Source organism: Chionomys nivalis, chromosome 8, assembly GCF_950005125.1.
Source record: "Chionomys nivalis chromosome 8, mChiNiv1.1, whole genome shotgun sequence".
Lineage (NCBI taxonomy): Eukaryota > Metazoa > Chordata > Mammalia > Rodentia > Cricetidae > Chionomys > Chionomys nivalis.
The window spans coordinates 30,752,047-30,768,807 of record NC_080093.1 but is presented as its reverse complement, the minus strand read 5'-3'; the positions used below and the strand labels follow the sequence as shown (position 1 = coordinate 30,768,807).

The following is a 16,761-nucleotide window of genomic DNA, read 5'->3' as shown; positions in this document are numbered from 1 at the left end:
AATAAATGCTCAGACACTAAACCTATTCCCCAACATCACACATCCACCCCAGCGTGTTTTATGTTTCTACACGCCAAAGGAAAGGCTCTCTTTAAAGAACTGTTTGCAATGAAAGCAAAGGGCTCACATAACCCAAATGCAGTAACCAACCCATTAATGAGTGGAGGAATTATGACATCATCAGAAACATGTTAGCCAATTACCACATATTCATACCCACTGGTCTAAGTGTTACCATGTCATTGTCTGAACTTCAGAAAGTGAGTGCTATTTTTCTGCCTTTAAGTAGATTCTGCTATGTGCATGATGTCTGGTAATTTAACTAGTATAGAAATGCAGAAATTATGTACAATTATTTGGCTACCATTTTAGGATACCCAATCCAGACAATATGGAAGTTGACACATGGGTACCAAAGCAATGTAAAAAGACTGCACCTTCTATTTTTCGTCTCTTTAAACTGGTCTAAGCTTGTAAAGTACTTGATTATCTCACATAAAGGGGTGAGGATGCTTTCTCATTATTTCCTATAAACTGAGTGATAGCTATATGAATTTTCAATACAGCATGCCTTTATTCCTACCTGAGACAGCTGGAGGTGACAGAGGGGCTAGGTGATAGACAGCAGAGAGAAGTTCTCTTATAGTTTCCATAGCACCACGGACAAACAGGGTTCCTGAAGCATTTAAAAGAATTACATGACACAATCTAATGATGACTCTAGTACATATAGTTGTGAAAGAATAAAGTTCCTCACCATATTCATTGTCAACCACCAAGAAAAGCATATTTCAAAATTTTAAATATACACTTTTGAAAACTTTCAGACATGAGATCCTGTACATGACAGACTGAGGTATTTACTCTTCGGGTATCTCTGTGTTACATGGTAATAGAGGACGTGAACAAGTTAGCCCTAGTCTTTCAACCAGCCAACAAGATATTTGTTTCATAAAATGTCAGAAATACCAAAAGTTCAAATATATTAAAAGATAAATTAGATTAACATAAAATTATTTTTAAAAATCTTGAAACTGTTGATTATTTTAAATTACTGCGCTTGAGGATAAATACTACTATATGTCTCAATTATTTAAAAGTACTCTTTGTAATTAAATCTATTTTTTAAATTTCTTTTTAAGACAAAAAGGATACTGGTTTTGATTTTACAGGAAACAATGGGAACGTTTTAATAAATTGGAATTCAATCAATAAAACTAATGTTTTAACTATCCGAAAAATATAAATGAGGAAAAATAAGAAAAGGCAATTTCTTAAATGTTTGCTTTACAACGTGAAGAGGAAAAAAATAAACAACATTAAAAATCATCTGCAAACTCTCTGTATTTAAAGAAATAAAAATGAGACAAGATTAACAGGTAACATATATTAGCTCAAATCACAAAATCAGTATGATTTCTTAGAAATAGAGAAGCAAAGTGGAAATGAACAGACCATAAAGCTGAAATATTAGTAAAATGCACACAATAAGCAATTATATATATATATATATATATCTTCCAAGATAGGATCTTACTATGCAGATTAAGCTGGCCTCAGACTCAACACAACAGATCATCCCATCCCTGCCTTCTGAGTGCTGGGATTAAAGGTGTATGATGTATTTTATTTTTTCAGAGGGTTTTTTTTTTTTTTTTGAAGAAATCTCTGGTTCATAGTAGAAAAACAAGAAAGGTTATTTTGAAACCACTAATCTTTATTTCCAATACAGTCAACTTACAGTGACAAGGACAACACAACACACACTTTTGTATCGTTTATATTCCTATTCAGGCTATTTTTGTCCCATGGTATCACAGGTCAGTTTAGCATAATGTGTACCTTATAGTCAACGAGAAACAGCAATAGAGTTTTCTAGCATGATTCAGTTTTGTTTACATTTTCCTTAAAGGCAGAAGTGACATTAAGTGACAGTTGCCATAAATTTTTATATTGGTCCATTAAACTTGGAAAAATAACAAAGCAAACAGGCACAGCTGGGTCTATATGAACAGGCAGCAAATCTAAATACATGTATTTCAGACTAACAAATGACAAAGCCCACAAAAGAATCACAGGTGTTTGTGTATCTAGAAGATTACAAGTCAGACTCGGCAAAATGAAATAATCTACACTAATTAGTACATCCACTTTCTCTAAAAGAACTGGGCATTTAAACTTTCTTACCAGATACGTCTGTCACACTGCGACTGCTTCTGAAATGGAGTTTATGGAATACATTGTAAACGTAGTGACTACGAGTTTCACAATGATTTTAAGTAACATAACTACTAATTATACAGGCATATAACTACATATTTTTAGCCTTCTAACTATTCCTTTAATTTTTTTCTCCAAATACCCTTCCCTGCATCAGCCTTGTGATCATCCAAGTCCAGGATAAATAACAGTCAATTTATCTTTGCCAATCACTCTTCTTCAAACAGGCTAAACACAAAATCTCCACTTGGAATAGCTGGTTCTGTTTCCCACTAACTCTGATACAATTGCTCAGATCTTTGAAGACACTGCAAGTTCCTCAGCTTACCACACTAGTCACTGATACAAGTGTGCCTTTACAGTGTGTCACTTTAACATCAAACCTAAGTTCTCCCTCGAGAGCCTGTTCATATACAATGATTCAATTAAAAAGAACTATGTTGGATATAATATACACACATCAAACATGTATGATCCTCATATACAATGCATTAACTATGTTAATGCACTACCATGTGAACAAAATGCCCTCCCTGGGGTCCTAAGCTCTATGTGGACTTTCAATAATTTATTTACCTCTTGCTGTATTCTATGACTTCATCATCTCTGGTAAGGTGGTTAGCAATGTGTGAGAAAGTGACTAAATGCAAGCAAACATGGTAATAAGCAAGACCTGGCTACTTCCCATTCTTACTGTATCCAAATACAGTCTTTCTCAACTGCTTTACGAACCACCAGGAGCCCAGCTGTCTTTAGCTTTTTCATTCTTATGGCACTTCACAATACAGTAAGTCCTGCTGATCTGTCACCCGTCAAACGGTCACTTCCAGCACCATCTTGAGAACAGGCAAGAGAAACTATTGTTCCAAGTTCTTGAACTTGTGTATGGGGGGGAGGGGGGCGAGGTACTCTGCCTACATGTGTGTCTGTGCAGTACATGCGTGCAGTGTCCAGGGAGGCCAGAAAATAGTTGGAACCTCTGAAACTAAAATTATGGATGGTTCTGAGCTGCCATGTGGGTTCAGGCACATGAATCCACCACCTCAGGAAAAGCAACAAGTATTCTTAACCATTGAGCCATCTCTCCAGCCTCTCCTGGCACTTCTGGGTGTAGGTTCTGACGATCCAGGTATAAGCTCATGAGACAAGAAGTTTGTTTAGTTCAGTGTCATGCTGAGTTTTAAAACTCTACTTGAGCAGATCCCGAGGACCCCGAGTGCAGTTGTCAGGGACAATCCTTCCCAGTCAGAGCAGGGGAGATAGACATACTGACCTCTAGCACCAAGAGTTGTTGGGAAGAGAGCCTGCAGAGGGCGGAGCAAGGCTAAAGTAGGCTGCAGACCTGGGCAAGCTATAAGAAAGCACTCGGGACATTGGGAAAGAGGTGAACTACAAACTGGGGGCAGGATGATGAATCAGTTCTCCTTTGCCACTCTTCTACGAAAGAACTGGTCAGGTTACAATGATAAAGCATGTTCCATTTGCTTCTTGGTAAACAGTCAAATATAAAGGAATATGGTTTGTGACCTTTGGCTTTTGCTCTTTATTGATGTAGGGCAGTAGTTCTCAAGCTTCCTAATGCTGCAACCCTTTCACACAGTTCCTCGTGCTGTGGTGAACCCCATCCATAAAATTATTTTAGTTGCTACTTCACAACTGTAATATTGCTAAGGCTACTAATACTTTTGTAGATATGAGTTTTCCAAAGGGTTCGCGACCCACAGGTTGAGAACCACTGATGTAGGTCTTAGCATGATTCCCATATCCTTTTTATATAAATGCTTCCTCAGCTTCAATCCTCACTACAACACAATTGATAATTATTATGGCACCATCACTTGTATTAGTGCCAATAAAGTGCTAAACTGGCAATATAGCTCACTGTCATGGTGCTAGCATACAGCTGGAATCACACTTGTTCACACTTTGCAACACAGCTCCACTGAGTAGCAGTTATCCGTATCACCCATGAACTCATGTAATACAAGGACAAAAGGCCTTACCTCCCCCCCTCCTTTTTTTTTTTTTCCAACACAAGGTTTCTCTGTAGCTTTAAAGCCTATCCTGGAACTAGCTCTTGTAGATGAGGCTGGCCTCAAACTCATAGAGATCAGGCTGCCTCTGCCTCCCAAGTACTGTTAAAAGTTTGCACAACCACTGCCCGGCCAAAAGGTATTTCTTAATTAAAAGCAAGAACCCTGGTTTACGGGTCTTTCTGCTCGATGTCTTATCTATTCTATATCTGCCAAATTCATCTCAGTGAAGACCACTTTCACCTTGACAGTGGATCCTTTCTTAAATGTGCACTGCCTGGCTATGTTCTAACCATGCTTTAAATGCTATGCCTTTTTCTTGTCCATTTCATCTGTTCCACTATTTCAAAGGAATGTTTCAACTCTACATACTTGGCTCTACATCTATAGTGTGAACAACCCTCACAACTATAAAATACAAATCATGGTATTACCTTATCCCTTAAAATGTCTCTACTCAAACACAGAATCTTTCTTTTTGCTGTTCTTCTCTATCCACACAGTACTAAGGTCTTTAAAAGTAATTAAGCTATGCACTTAGTATGATAAGAAGCAAAGAAGACATCTTTTGACTTAATATCTCTTTATGTTGCCTATCTTGTAGAAAGGCATTATAGGGAAAATACAAAATAACTCCAGAGACACAATACCTAGCAGTAGTTTTATGAGTGTGAAGGACTTTGGAGCATTCGGCCCTAACTGTGATACTTATCATACTCCTCCTTTCAAGGCTTGGGGATCTATACATAAGAATCAGAGTTGGTGGACAACTCCAATGAAACAGTATTTTCAAGATACAACAGGACTGAAAAACATGAACTCACAGAGACTGTGACAGCATGCATGAGTCCTGCACAGGTTCAAACCAGGCAAAATTCCAACACTGAGGAGACGAAGCAGACACAAATTCCCACCCATGACCAGCTGATACCTGCTAGGAAAGGAAAATCAGTTTTCTCCAAAGGAGTGTCACTGAGTATATCCCACATTCCATGGAAGGCCAACACAAGACAGATCCCATGGTTTTTTTGTTTGTGCATGTGTCTGTGTGCTTTTTCTTTTGGTACTTTGAGAGAGAGAAAGTTGAATGGGTAAGGAGGTAGGATGGGACTGGGAAGAGTTGGGAAAGAGAAAAGAATATTATCAAAATATGTTACATGAAAAGTTTTAAATAAAACATTAATTTTTAAAAAGTTTACAATTATAAAACATTCTGAATTTAGTATTTTTAACAATGCTTCATTCTTTAAAATTTCATTAAAGAGTCAACAATATTAGCATACAAATTGTTCCTGAGAAAAAAATAACTTGTGGTCTACAGAAACCACAAGTAACGGCTAGTGGTTTTACTGCAGACTTAATGTTACTTCCTAACATTAAGTGTTCTTTGCACTGGCTCTAGATTATCACTTTATCCATGTATTCTTCTTACTTGTTAAGCAAATCCCATACCTTTGCCTTTTCTTAAGTACGGTCAGGAATTACCTTCCTCAAAATATGAAGTCAGATAGTCACTTCCTATACCTAGTTTAATCTGACTAGCTACTTCTGTTATATTTCAAGCCATTTGTATTTGTTGAATACACTACCTTCTCATTAAATCAAATACCTTCATCACATTTATAACAGAATATGGCATTAACAACAGAATATAGTAAAATATAAATGATTTTTAACAAATTAACTATAAAAAAGTTGAACATTCTTTGAACTAGATCAAACAGTTCTAAACGTAATCAATGAATTTAAATGCCTCCAATGTTGCATTAATTCTTAACAGATTCTGATCACTGTCAATTCTCTTACCACAACAAAAGACACTAAACCTAGCCAGTTTAGGCACATCTTCACATCATTTTCACATGGAAAAAAAATGTTACAAAGAAGTTCTTTGTACATATTTACATATTACAGAGAGGCCTCACTCACTGTACATGTTTACCAAAACAACAAAAGTATGGCCTGTTCTTTGAAATTCTATCAAAATTGTGGATAGGTTAACATTTAACATGTTAGCATACACTTTTCAGTTCTCATAATTTTTAAAAATGTGGCCCCAGGGTGTAGACAAGAGAGGTCACTTTATACATAAATTTTCACTACTAGCCAGTGCTGAGACAACGACTTTCTGAAGTCTAGGTGTGTGGTATTACCTTCAGCTACTGCTGTCTCCTCAACACTTTCCTTACATCGCACAGCACACCGATGAGACTCAGTGCAAAGGATAATATTGGGGCTGGAGAGACGGCTCTGTGCTTAAGAGCATGGGCTGCTCCTCCAGAGGACCGTTTCCGAGCACACACACAGTAGCTCACAAACATCTATAACTCCTGTTCCAGGGATCAAACACCTTCTTCTGCCTTCCATGGGTACTGCATGCAGAGGGACCACAGATATACATGCAGGCAAAACACCCATACACACAAAATAAAATGTAGAAAAATTTAAATTTAAAAGAAAGATTATCGCCGGGCGGTGGTGGCGCACGCCTTTAATCCCAGCACTCGGGAGGCAGAGGCAAGCGGATCTCTGGGAATTCGAGACCAGCCTGGTCTACAAGAGCTAGTTCCAGGACAGGCTCCAAAGCCACAGAGAAACCCTGTCTCGAAAAACCAAAAAAAGAAAAAAAGAAAAGAAAGATTATCAATTTTCAAATTAACTACATGGACCTAAGTTTTTCTATTCTTAATTCATGTTATCTTTTACTAATCTTTCATTTTATAGCCCTCTTGGGTACATAGCATCCCTATTTTACATTTTTAAAAACCTGAAATCAAAGGAATATATATTTAAGCAATTTGCTACCAAACAACAAACTGGGGCTTAAGTTTCTATTTAACAAAACACACAAAAACAACAACAACGACAAAAAACAAAAAAACAAAAAACAAACAAAAAAAAATAGGCCTGACTTTCTTCTCTTTGAATTCTGTAAGACAGCAAAATTCTTCCAACTTGGGACAGATATTCATTAAGCTGAAAACCCAACTTGTTTGCAACCGGAATTAATAATGAGTGTCTTATAGAGCTTAGTTTAGGTATTTATGGAAATTACACAGCTTCATACACATACAACAGCTTTTTATTAATATTGTGAATTCTAACAAGTCAATTTTGTACACATCTATTTCATACAAAGTCTGTGTTTGTGTCTTCAACAGTAAAGTATAATTTGGTAATCACAGAATTTTCTACACAGTGATTGTCCCATACTTGATGGTATAGAAGACAGAGTCAAAAAAACAAATAAAAAAAAAAAAAACCAAAAATTGGTAGGTATACTGTGTTTTCCAAAGCAAGCAGAATAGTACCAAAGTTAAAAAGAGCCAAAGAAGATGAAAAAGAAGAGAAAGCAAACAATTCATTACTGTGAAGGGGATGCCTAAAGTTCAAGTATTGAACTCATTGGGGCTAATCCGGCTTGAAATAAAGAACACTTAGAATATCATATAAGTAACCTAGTAATGAAGCTTCTAAAGTCTGAGCTGTGTTTGGGGTGGGGGCAGAAAAAAAAATACTGCTTACTTGAAGCCATGCTGCTCCCTAGATTGTCTAGTAGGAAGCTAGTGTGATCCTAGATGAGCACTGTAAATATCTCAGTGGGAAAATCCCGTTGGTAAGCTCTTCCAAGACGAATGCTAACAGAGTGCACTACTTAGCCACTGACAAACATTTCTCCCAAAAACAAATGTATTGCTTAAAAATGCCTTTATTCTATATCATTTATTTATTCTAAGCTATAAGCTTGCTTAAGAGGTTGGTTTTACCTTTAGCTGAAACTGTGTTTTCTGTTTTGGGCAGCTGTCAAGTAATCAGAGTAAGCAGTGCCATTTTAATAAGGAAGTCTTTTAATGAAATATAATAGGTCACAAATACCTAATTTCTGCTCTTTACTGTAATTGCTAGTCTTTACCACAACTGCCACTTTAACCATCTTTTCCGAATGCTGACACAAAAGATGAACAAATCAGGGGTATCAGCCTGTGTGTATATTTACAGCTTATTGCTGTCAAAGGCTGTAGTTCTACTCTCGACTCCAGCAGCTAGATGAGCCTCTTTGATGGCAGCATCCTTCTTCAGACTGTGTAAAGTTCCTTTACACAGCGACATTAGTAAACACACAACTAATGGCTGAAAAGAAAGATTGCTGAGAAGTTAGAAGACATTACATTTTTAGACAAACCACAGCGCTTTTACTATCACTGCGAAAGATTAAATACTTTTCTTCTTTATTGTTTCATTAATAAATACTATGCTTCAGTTGGTTTAAACTACAAAGCAGTTCAATTAACCGGGGATTTTTTTTTAATGTTTTGAAGTTTGTAAAATGATCAGTTTTATATGAATGTTCAATTATATCACAACATAAAACTACAGGTAATTGCAACAAAATAAAAATAGAATGTCAAAAAGAGAAAGCATAAATAACATGTTTTTATTTTTAAAAGGGGTACTAGGATTATTTGGTTCTGAATCTAATTTAAGTTTATGATAATGTGCTTTTAAAAACTTCCTCCTGAAAACTTTAGATAATAATTTTTGTAACATTATTTTATTATGGGCATATTATTAATTCCATGACTCTTAAATTTTGGTATCACTATTGCTATGGTAATACGAAAAGTCCTATGCACAAACAGTAAAAGTTTTATTAGAAGTTTGCCCATTTTTGAAAAGCTGAGCTTCTCTAAATCAAACTAGCTTGCTGCGAAAAGAAAACCATGACAACTGTTTGTACCGCTTGCCTTATTATTACATCCGGCCCAGTCACTCTTAGAAATTCAATCTATTATGGTTGCTAGGAGTCTGTTGCTGTGCAACCTAAAAGGGTATGCTGTGCTTTCAGGCCAGGCAGTGCTAATAAACCTGTAGGCTTCCCTCTGTGGGGCTGACCAGTGTGTTTAAAGGGCTTAATACTTTTCAAGAGTGATTGGTCTACAATTCAAGACACATCCTATTAAAAACAAGTCACACTGAGAGATTTCTAACAAAGAGATGAAATGCTAAATATACACAAATATTCAAAATGTATCCTCAGAACCCCTAACTAATTTGGTAAAACAAACAGAGATTATGATCTACATTTCAATTATACCACCTACCACTCAAAGTTTTTCTTTCCATATAGTCACCTAAAAGGATATAATTTATATAAAAGAACTCAGTAAGCTTTGGCGGGGGCAGGGGGGTAGAAGAGTGCCAAGTCTGAGTTTTCAAAATCTACTATAGGTCCAACAATACAAAAGTAAACTGAGCAAGCCAATAGCTACAAAAGTAGTAGCAATGAATTATAAAAAAGAAATTCTAAATTTCACTTTACTCTATTCATCTCAATTGATCAGTAATGTGTTTACATTAATTCCAGAATCTATGTATCCTATCACAAAATTTCTATACTTTTAAGATTAATAGTGAATAAGTTATTCACACAAATTTCCACTGCATTAGACAACATTATTTTATTTACATTCAATTAGAGAAGGAAATCATGGAGTCTGTCAATAAAATTCTACTAAACAAATTGTGTGAAGCACACTGAGAAGTGGCATAGAGTAGGGAAGGCTTTTAAGAAGACATTGTACTATCTGTGTGCTTACACTTGTGAGGCCTTTTTCATGAAGTACTGGGGGAAAAATATAAAGGTTTAGTATCAAAAATATCAAAGACTATACAGGAGAAAGTAATAACAAGCCAACTTTTAAAAATGTATTCAGGCTTTTCCAATGACATTTGGGTTTAATTAATATTGCCTGCAATTTTTTATCATCAAAAACAAATTTGAAAGACTTAAGATGGGCACTTTCTCCATGTTCATCACAACCTTTGGCCCTTCTACTGACACACAGAGCTGGGAACATTCCCATCTGTCAATGCCCTACCTCACTCACTTTGAAAGAGCCATGGTTCTCTCTCAGGATTCCTTTCACTTCTTCTCATTACATACTACAGGAGCAAAGCAAAGGCAACTGTTTCTCTCAAAGTATCCAGAAGCAACATGCAGGAGAATGTGGAACAACTGTCCCAGAACAAAGGACAGTGAATCCAGCAGAAGAGCTACAGGAAACTGAGATGGAAGAGCAACGTCTGATCAAAGAATTCTGCCTGAGCCTAGAGATGAGCTAAGATTTAGAACTGACAGTTTGTAAATAGAGCCAACCTGAAAACAGAACAAATAAGAAGTCAGCCAAAAAAGGGTGAGAGAGACAACACACACTAGGAAGGGAGTGAGGAAAAGAGAACTGGTAGAAAGACACATGCGGATTCGCTTTACAGACGTGAAGCTAAAAGAAAACAAACAGAAAGCATACATCCAATAATGTTATATTTCTTGTGTCATTCTTACTTCTTAAGGTGCAACAACTCAAAAATCCTTATTTCCGGGATTCAGGGATGTCAGGAGACACATGATATAAAAACCAAGTATAGACTCTACTTAATTTCCAAAGAATAACTGGAATGCTTTCTAATGGTCTTGCCTAATAAATTTTTAATTCTAAAGCTAAAGAGACTGTTAATATGAAAATATTTTTGAAGCAATTTCAATTCTGATTCCATAAGTAAGATCAAAACATTAAAATACATACATTACAAATACATACATAGTAACCAAGAGTTACTAAAGCCACATATGACTTAGAAATATATTATTCACAGGGCATGTGTTAGCAAATTTACTAAGTTCCAAAGCAGTTATTTAATTCTTGGTCAATTATTTGACAAATATAGTACACTGTTCCAATCTGTTCAGAAAAAAAAAAAACTGATCTAATGTAGACATAAATCACAAAACAATCCCACACCAGTTTGGAATTATGATTAATAAAAGGGTTACTTATTTAAGGGGAAAACTTACAGAACACTGTCCTAGACAACAGCCCTCTGCACGACCAGGAACAGAGTCTAGTAGCCGGAAGTGGAACTGGAAGCAAGAGAGAGCAGGGCTACCACTGCTTTTTAAAGCAAAAGAGACCATACCCAAGTGGGCTGGTATCTTAAAGGCTATTGGCTGAAGGAGCGGAAGGAGCTTCCGCAGCAATCTAATAGAAGTGAAGTTTAAATTAGGTGTATGACATTTTGATATTCAGGATCTTGTTAAGTAGAATTAGGGAAAAGGCAATGGGATCAACATAAAGTAAGTGAGGTTCATATGCTGCAGAGTGTTCTCTGGTCCTCCCTGGTCCCTGCCTTGTGAGGCCATACAGCTGTGCTGTGAAACTTGACATCCTTAAAGGAAACTAAGCCATGAAGCTTTAAAAACCTGGTGTGCCATGCAATTCTGCCTTCTTTTATAAATCCTGGCTTTGTCACCCTATCATATTTCATACCCAAATATCTGCCTTTCTAATTTTACTTTCTATAAATCAAATATCCTCAGTAAATGTTAACTGGAACTAAGTTCTAAATGGATTTTGTTTTCATAATTGTTTTTAAATAGAGAACGCTCTGCCTTTGATAAATCACCTAAGTATGGTGGGTGACCAATAAGTTGAAGGTGAGACTTCTCAGTACTAATTATATCTTTTCAACTATAAAGAAAAAAGAAAAGATATCCCAAGGGACATATATACAAGGTTTCTCCTTTCTTCTAACAGTTGTGAATCTGAGCCCAAGGTTTCCTTTCTCATAAAACAATGTTTCCTCAGTTTGCTTCTTCAAATTATTTCACTAGGACCCACATGGTGGAAGGAAAGAACCTACTCTCTCAAGTTGTCCTTTGACCTCCATGTCATGCAGTGGCATGTACATTTGTAGGTACATAAACAACAAAAAAATAACAATTTAAATAATATTGCATATATAATCACAGAGGTTCATAAAAAGGCTTTGGTTTAATGTTGCACAAAAATTCTACTAATTTTTACTTACATGCTATAAAATACATAATTACCTCATATTAAATATATGTACCATGTGTAACAATAGCCTCAAATATGAAGCTGTGTATTTCACAATGGCAAATAATGCTGAATATTTTCCAATGAATTAAATGAAAATATGCTTTTAACATGAGAACACTGAAAAATATACAGTTAAAAATATCAAATGACTTAAACTATCTATCTACACTTAAAATTATTAAATGAAAATCATTAGGCAAAATATCAAAATTCAAGAAAACATGCCTCCATCAGTAACAGTAACTTTTATATCTAAATAATCCTTTGTCTATTTGCACATCCAATGTTTTATAAATAAATTTATCTCATGACTGTAATTAAAGATGAGATATGATAGCTATACCACATAAGCAATGATCTTAAAATTCTAGGACAGGAGTTGTACTTTTAACATGAATCCATAATAAACAAACATTTTTTCCAGGTTAAAGTTACACATAAGCTAATTGAGGAAACAACCAATCAAGTTGTTGGCCATTGTAGTCCTCACAATTTTTACATTTTCTCCTTTGCACATGAGTTCTGTTTAGGTACTTAGAATACATTTTAGCAATAGTTATAGGTTTTTCAGAAGAACCCTGAACTTGAATATATGAAAGATTTATTTTTCAAGTCTCTCAAGTGCCAATTTCTTTAAAAACTTGTATTTCTAGTCAATAACCACACACACACACACAAAAAAAAACTTTTTCAGAGAAAGACATATAAAACTTTAAATCAAAGGCCCAAACAGAAAAGCAGAATATCATGAGAACAAATGAAAGAAAAAAATAGAACTGCTAATATAGCAAAAAGTCTAACATCAGTCAAGCATCAACAGTCTAACACACACAGTCACATTTGAAGAAATACCCAAAGGCCCACCTCTGTCTGGTGTCTTTGTTCAGAGGTCTGCAAAGTCCGCAGGGCCCTATTTAACCCTCTAATCTGTCTCTAATATCCTTCCTTACCATATCCCTCTCCGTATCATTTACAACCAGTCACTATCATCTATTCCCATTTATTTTTTTCTCCTTTAACTACAGTTGTTTGATGACTCTTCCATGACAAGAGGCCTAATCAATTTTGTTCACTGCTCGATCAACAGCAGTTCACTTCTTGATTCACTGTGTCAGTAATTGCTCAATAGATGCAAGGATATAAAGTGGAAATGAGGGCTAGGGAAATGATGCAGTAAGTGATGTGGGATTCCCCTCTGCATGCTGTGAATATGTTTTATTACCATTGGTTAACAAAGAATCTGCTTTGGGCCTATGGCAGCACAGAATAGAGCAAGGCAGGAATTCCAAGCAGAGATAGAGGGGAAAAGTACGCAGAGTCAGGGAGATGCCATGTAGTTGCCCAAGGAGACAGAACTTTACGCCTTGTGGCAATACACAGAATAATAGAAATGGGTTAATTTAAAATATAAGAGTTAGTTAATAAGAAGCCTGAGCTAATAGGCCAAGCAGTGCTGTAATTGATATAGTTTCTGCGTGATTATTTTGGGTCTGGGCAGTCTCTGTCTACAGTAAGTGGCTGGGAGACCAGAGCTGGATCATCAGAACCTACATAAACCAAAGGGTATAGTAGTGTACACTGACAATGCCAGCGATGGCAAAATTCTGGAACCTACCCTGGCAACATGCCAGGCCAATGAGACCCTGTCTCAAACAAAAGGTAGGTGTCCAAGGCATGATCCCAAAGGTTGTTATCTTACCCTCACACCCACTACAACATATGCACCCACACCTACACACAAATGTACATTTTACACACATATTCTTCATTTTTAAAGACTAAAAGAGGCTGAGTAAATAGTTCAAAGGGGAAAGCACTCGCCCTACAAGTGCATAGCTGGAGTTAGGATCCCAAAATTCATAAACAATACCGGCAGGCATGCTCTGCATGCAATTCCAGCAGTGGAGAGGTTGTTTCTGCTGCTATCCCAGTGGATACACTTAAATTAGGCAGCAGAGAGAGACACAGAGGGTTGGAGTATACAGTGTGGCATCCCAAAGGCAAAATCCCCCAATACCCCCACTTTCTCATATGGTAAGTAGAATTAGAAATATATGCGCCTACTACAACCAGACTTGATAAAGCATTCCATAACTGCTAATATTTCTTTGCCAAGATGCTATAGAAAACCCACAGGCAGATGGAATTCATATGTGCATATAGAGTGAGGGAACAAAATGCCATTTGAAAAGACAGAAAGAGACTTAAAGTCAATTCAAATCTACTGTTAACTAAGTGGTATTGTATTTAACAAAATGTCAAAAATTTATTCATTTATGCCAAAAGTAAATATATGCAATGATTTATTTATCAGAAAAAAAGTAAATATATGCAATGATATTCATAAAAAATGTATTGTTCTAAAAGCAATTAAATGTTTTGGATATAATAAGTGATGAAATAGTTTATTACAAATTACAATCTGAGGCTTAGCCAACAAATTAATGATTGGCTTCTTCTACTAGGAAAGAACACAATAGAATCAAATTTACAGAACTGAATAATCTTTGCCCTCAAGAAGCTTACAATTTGAAAATGTCAAATATTTATAAAACACAATTCCTAATTAGTACGCTGGAAAACAAGTTTATTACAAGTGAGCCCATTAAGTTAGGGATCACTCCTAACCTTCCATAAGAAAAATCAATTAGGGAACAAAATGCATTCCAGACAAGATGAAGACTGAGAACAAAGTATTAAAGAGAACAGAATGAGAAGAACACCGTTCAGGAGACCATGCAGGGCAGGGACAGCAACTCTCCTTACTTGCTCACTTCCATGTCAAGCAGAGTGATTTTATTTGGGCCCCTAAACAATCTTTCAAGGCAGAACTGTCAGTTCTATCTCAGACATGAAGAAGTCTGCCAAGGGTTGGACTCCTGTCAGTAGTGGACCCTGGAATTCTAACGCAGGTGTGTTCGTTTCAAGATTCATGTTCCTGGGCTGGAGAGATGGCTCAGTGGTTAAGAGCATTGCCTGCTCTTCCAAAGGTCCTGAGTTCAATTCCCAGCAACCACATAGTGGCTCACAACCATGTGTAATGAGATCTGGTGCCCTCTTCTGGCCTGCAGACATACACACAGACAGAATATTGTATACATAATAAACAAATAAACAAATAAATAAGTAAATAAATAAATATTTTTTTTAAAAAAAGAAAGATTCATGTTCCTAATCAGCTCTCAGTACAGTTGAGCCAGGCTGGCTGGAGAAAGGGCACTGCAGGGAGAGTGGTAAAGTGTGGCATGAACGCATGGGAGACACTACCATGGCCAAAGCTAAGCAGTTCTGAAGCCCAATGTAGAATGGAATAAATGCTTTGTAATTATTCTGGTATATAGGTAAGGAGGAATCATTAAAACAGTGGTTCTCAATCTGTTTTGCGTCATGACCCCTTTGGGGTCGCATATCAGATATGCTATAGATAGATATTTACATTACAATTCATAGCAGCAGCAAAATTACAATGAAATAAACTTTATGGCTGGGGGACATTACAACATGAGGAACTGTTTTAAAGGACTGCAGCATTGGAAAGGTTGAGAACCACTGCCTTAAAAGATTCTGACCCAGAGAAATATAAAACTATAAGTTATATTTTAAAATGAAAAACTGACCGGCAATGGTAGTGCATGCCTTTAATCCCAGCACTCGGGAATCAGAGGCAGGAGGATTTCTTTGAGTTTGAGGCCAGCATGGTATACAAAATGAGTTCCAGGACAACCAGAACTGAGAAGCTCTGTCTCGAAAAAAAAAAAAAAAGAAAAGAAAAAAGAAAAACTGTTAACTGTTAGAAGAAACATTAATATAAATATGCACTAACTGACGAACATAACTCAGGTTCTAAATTCATGATATAAGAGCACATTTCCTGTTTTAACTCTCCCCCCGTATACACAATAGACTCAAGAGTTTAGTACGAACTCTTAGTAACTTACTCTTTATGTTCAGACATTAATTCACTGCCTGAAAGGATCTGGCCCTCTTTTTCATCTGAATTATACTTCCAATTTCCACCGTATGGACCAGTAAATACATTATCAATGAAGACACATTTAAATGTGAACATAAACTGTTCTGATCACTTTCCACAAAACAAGATCATCAGTTAAGCACAAATCGACATTGTGTACTCTATTCTGAGTCTCACTTAATTCATATGAAATGTACTGTTTTAAACTTCAGAGAGTAAGACTCTGGATTACTCCTCCTGCCTCCCTGTTGTAGAGTTAGTAGCAAATCTTTGGTCTCGAGCTTGAACTGAATCTGCTCTCCTTTTGGTGATAAAGGTGCATAATTTGAGTTTCAGTACTGTTAGTTATATGAAACACTCCAACTAAGATTCACCGAGAAGGTTGACGGGTGAGCTCTCCAGCACAAACTGATTTCTCTGCAGTCTAATTTGTGGCACCAAATCTGAAAGATACATTTATATAAAGCAAGAGCAGGTTTCCTATGGGGGAAAACCATTTGTCATTTGCTCTTAACAAGGTAAATCCCCATAGACAGACCTTCTTGTAAAACTGTTCCCATTGGGTTTATTCTCACCTTCAATAAAAAGGGAGATATGGTAAACAAAGGTATGACGAAATATTAGTGAGCTCTTGCAT

General features: G+C 36.3%; 1 protein-coding gene across 7 annotated transcripts in view; it reads right to left on the bottom strand.

The window, feature by feature from the left end:
* Window positions 1-16,761, bottom strand: part of Rfx3 (regulatory factor X3) — a 251,670-nt gene that overhangs the window by 219,968 nt on the left and 14,941 nt on the right. For 2 of the 7 annotated variants that reach the window (XM_057777837.1, XM_057777832.1), the window contains exon 2: window positions 584-676. The exons of the other annotated variants lie outside the window; for them this stretch is intronic. Coding sequence is in view for 1 of the 2 variants with exons in the window: in XM_057777832.1 (XP_057633815.1) it covers window positions 584-653 (70 nt within the window). In the remaining variant the exon portion in view is untranslated. The remainder of the gene's footprint in view (window positions 1-583; window positions 677-16,761) is intronic. 7 annotated transcript variants of the gene reach the window in all.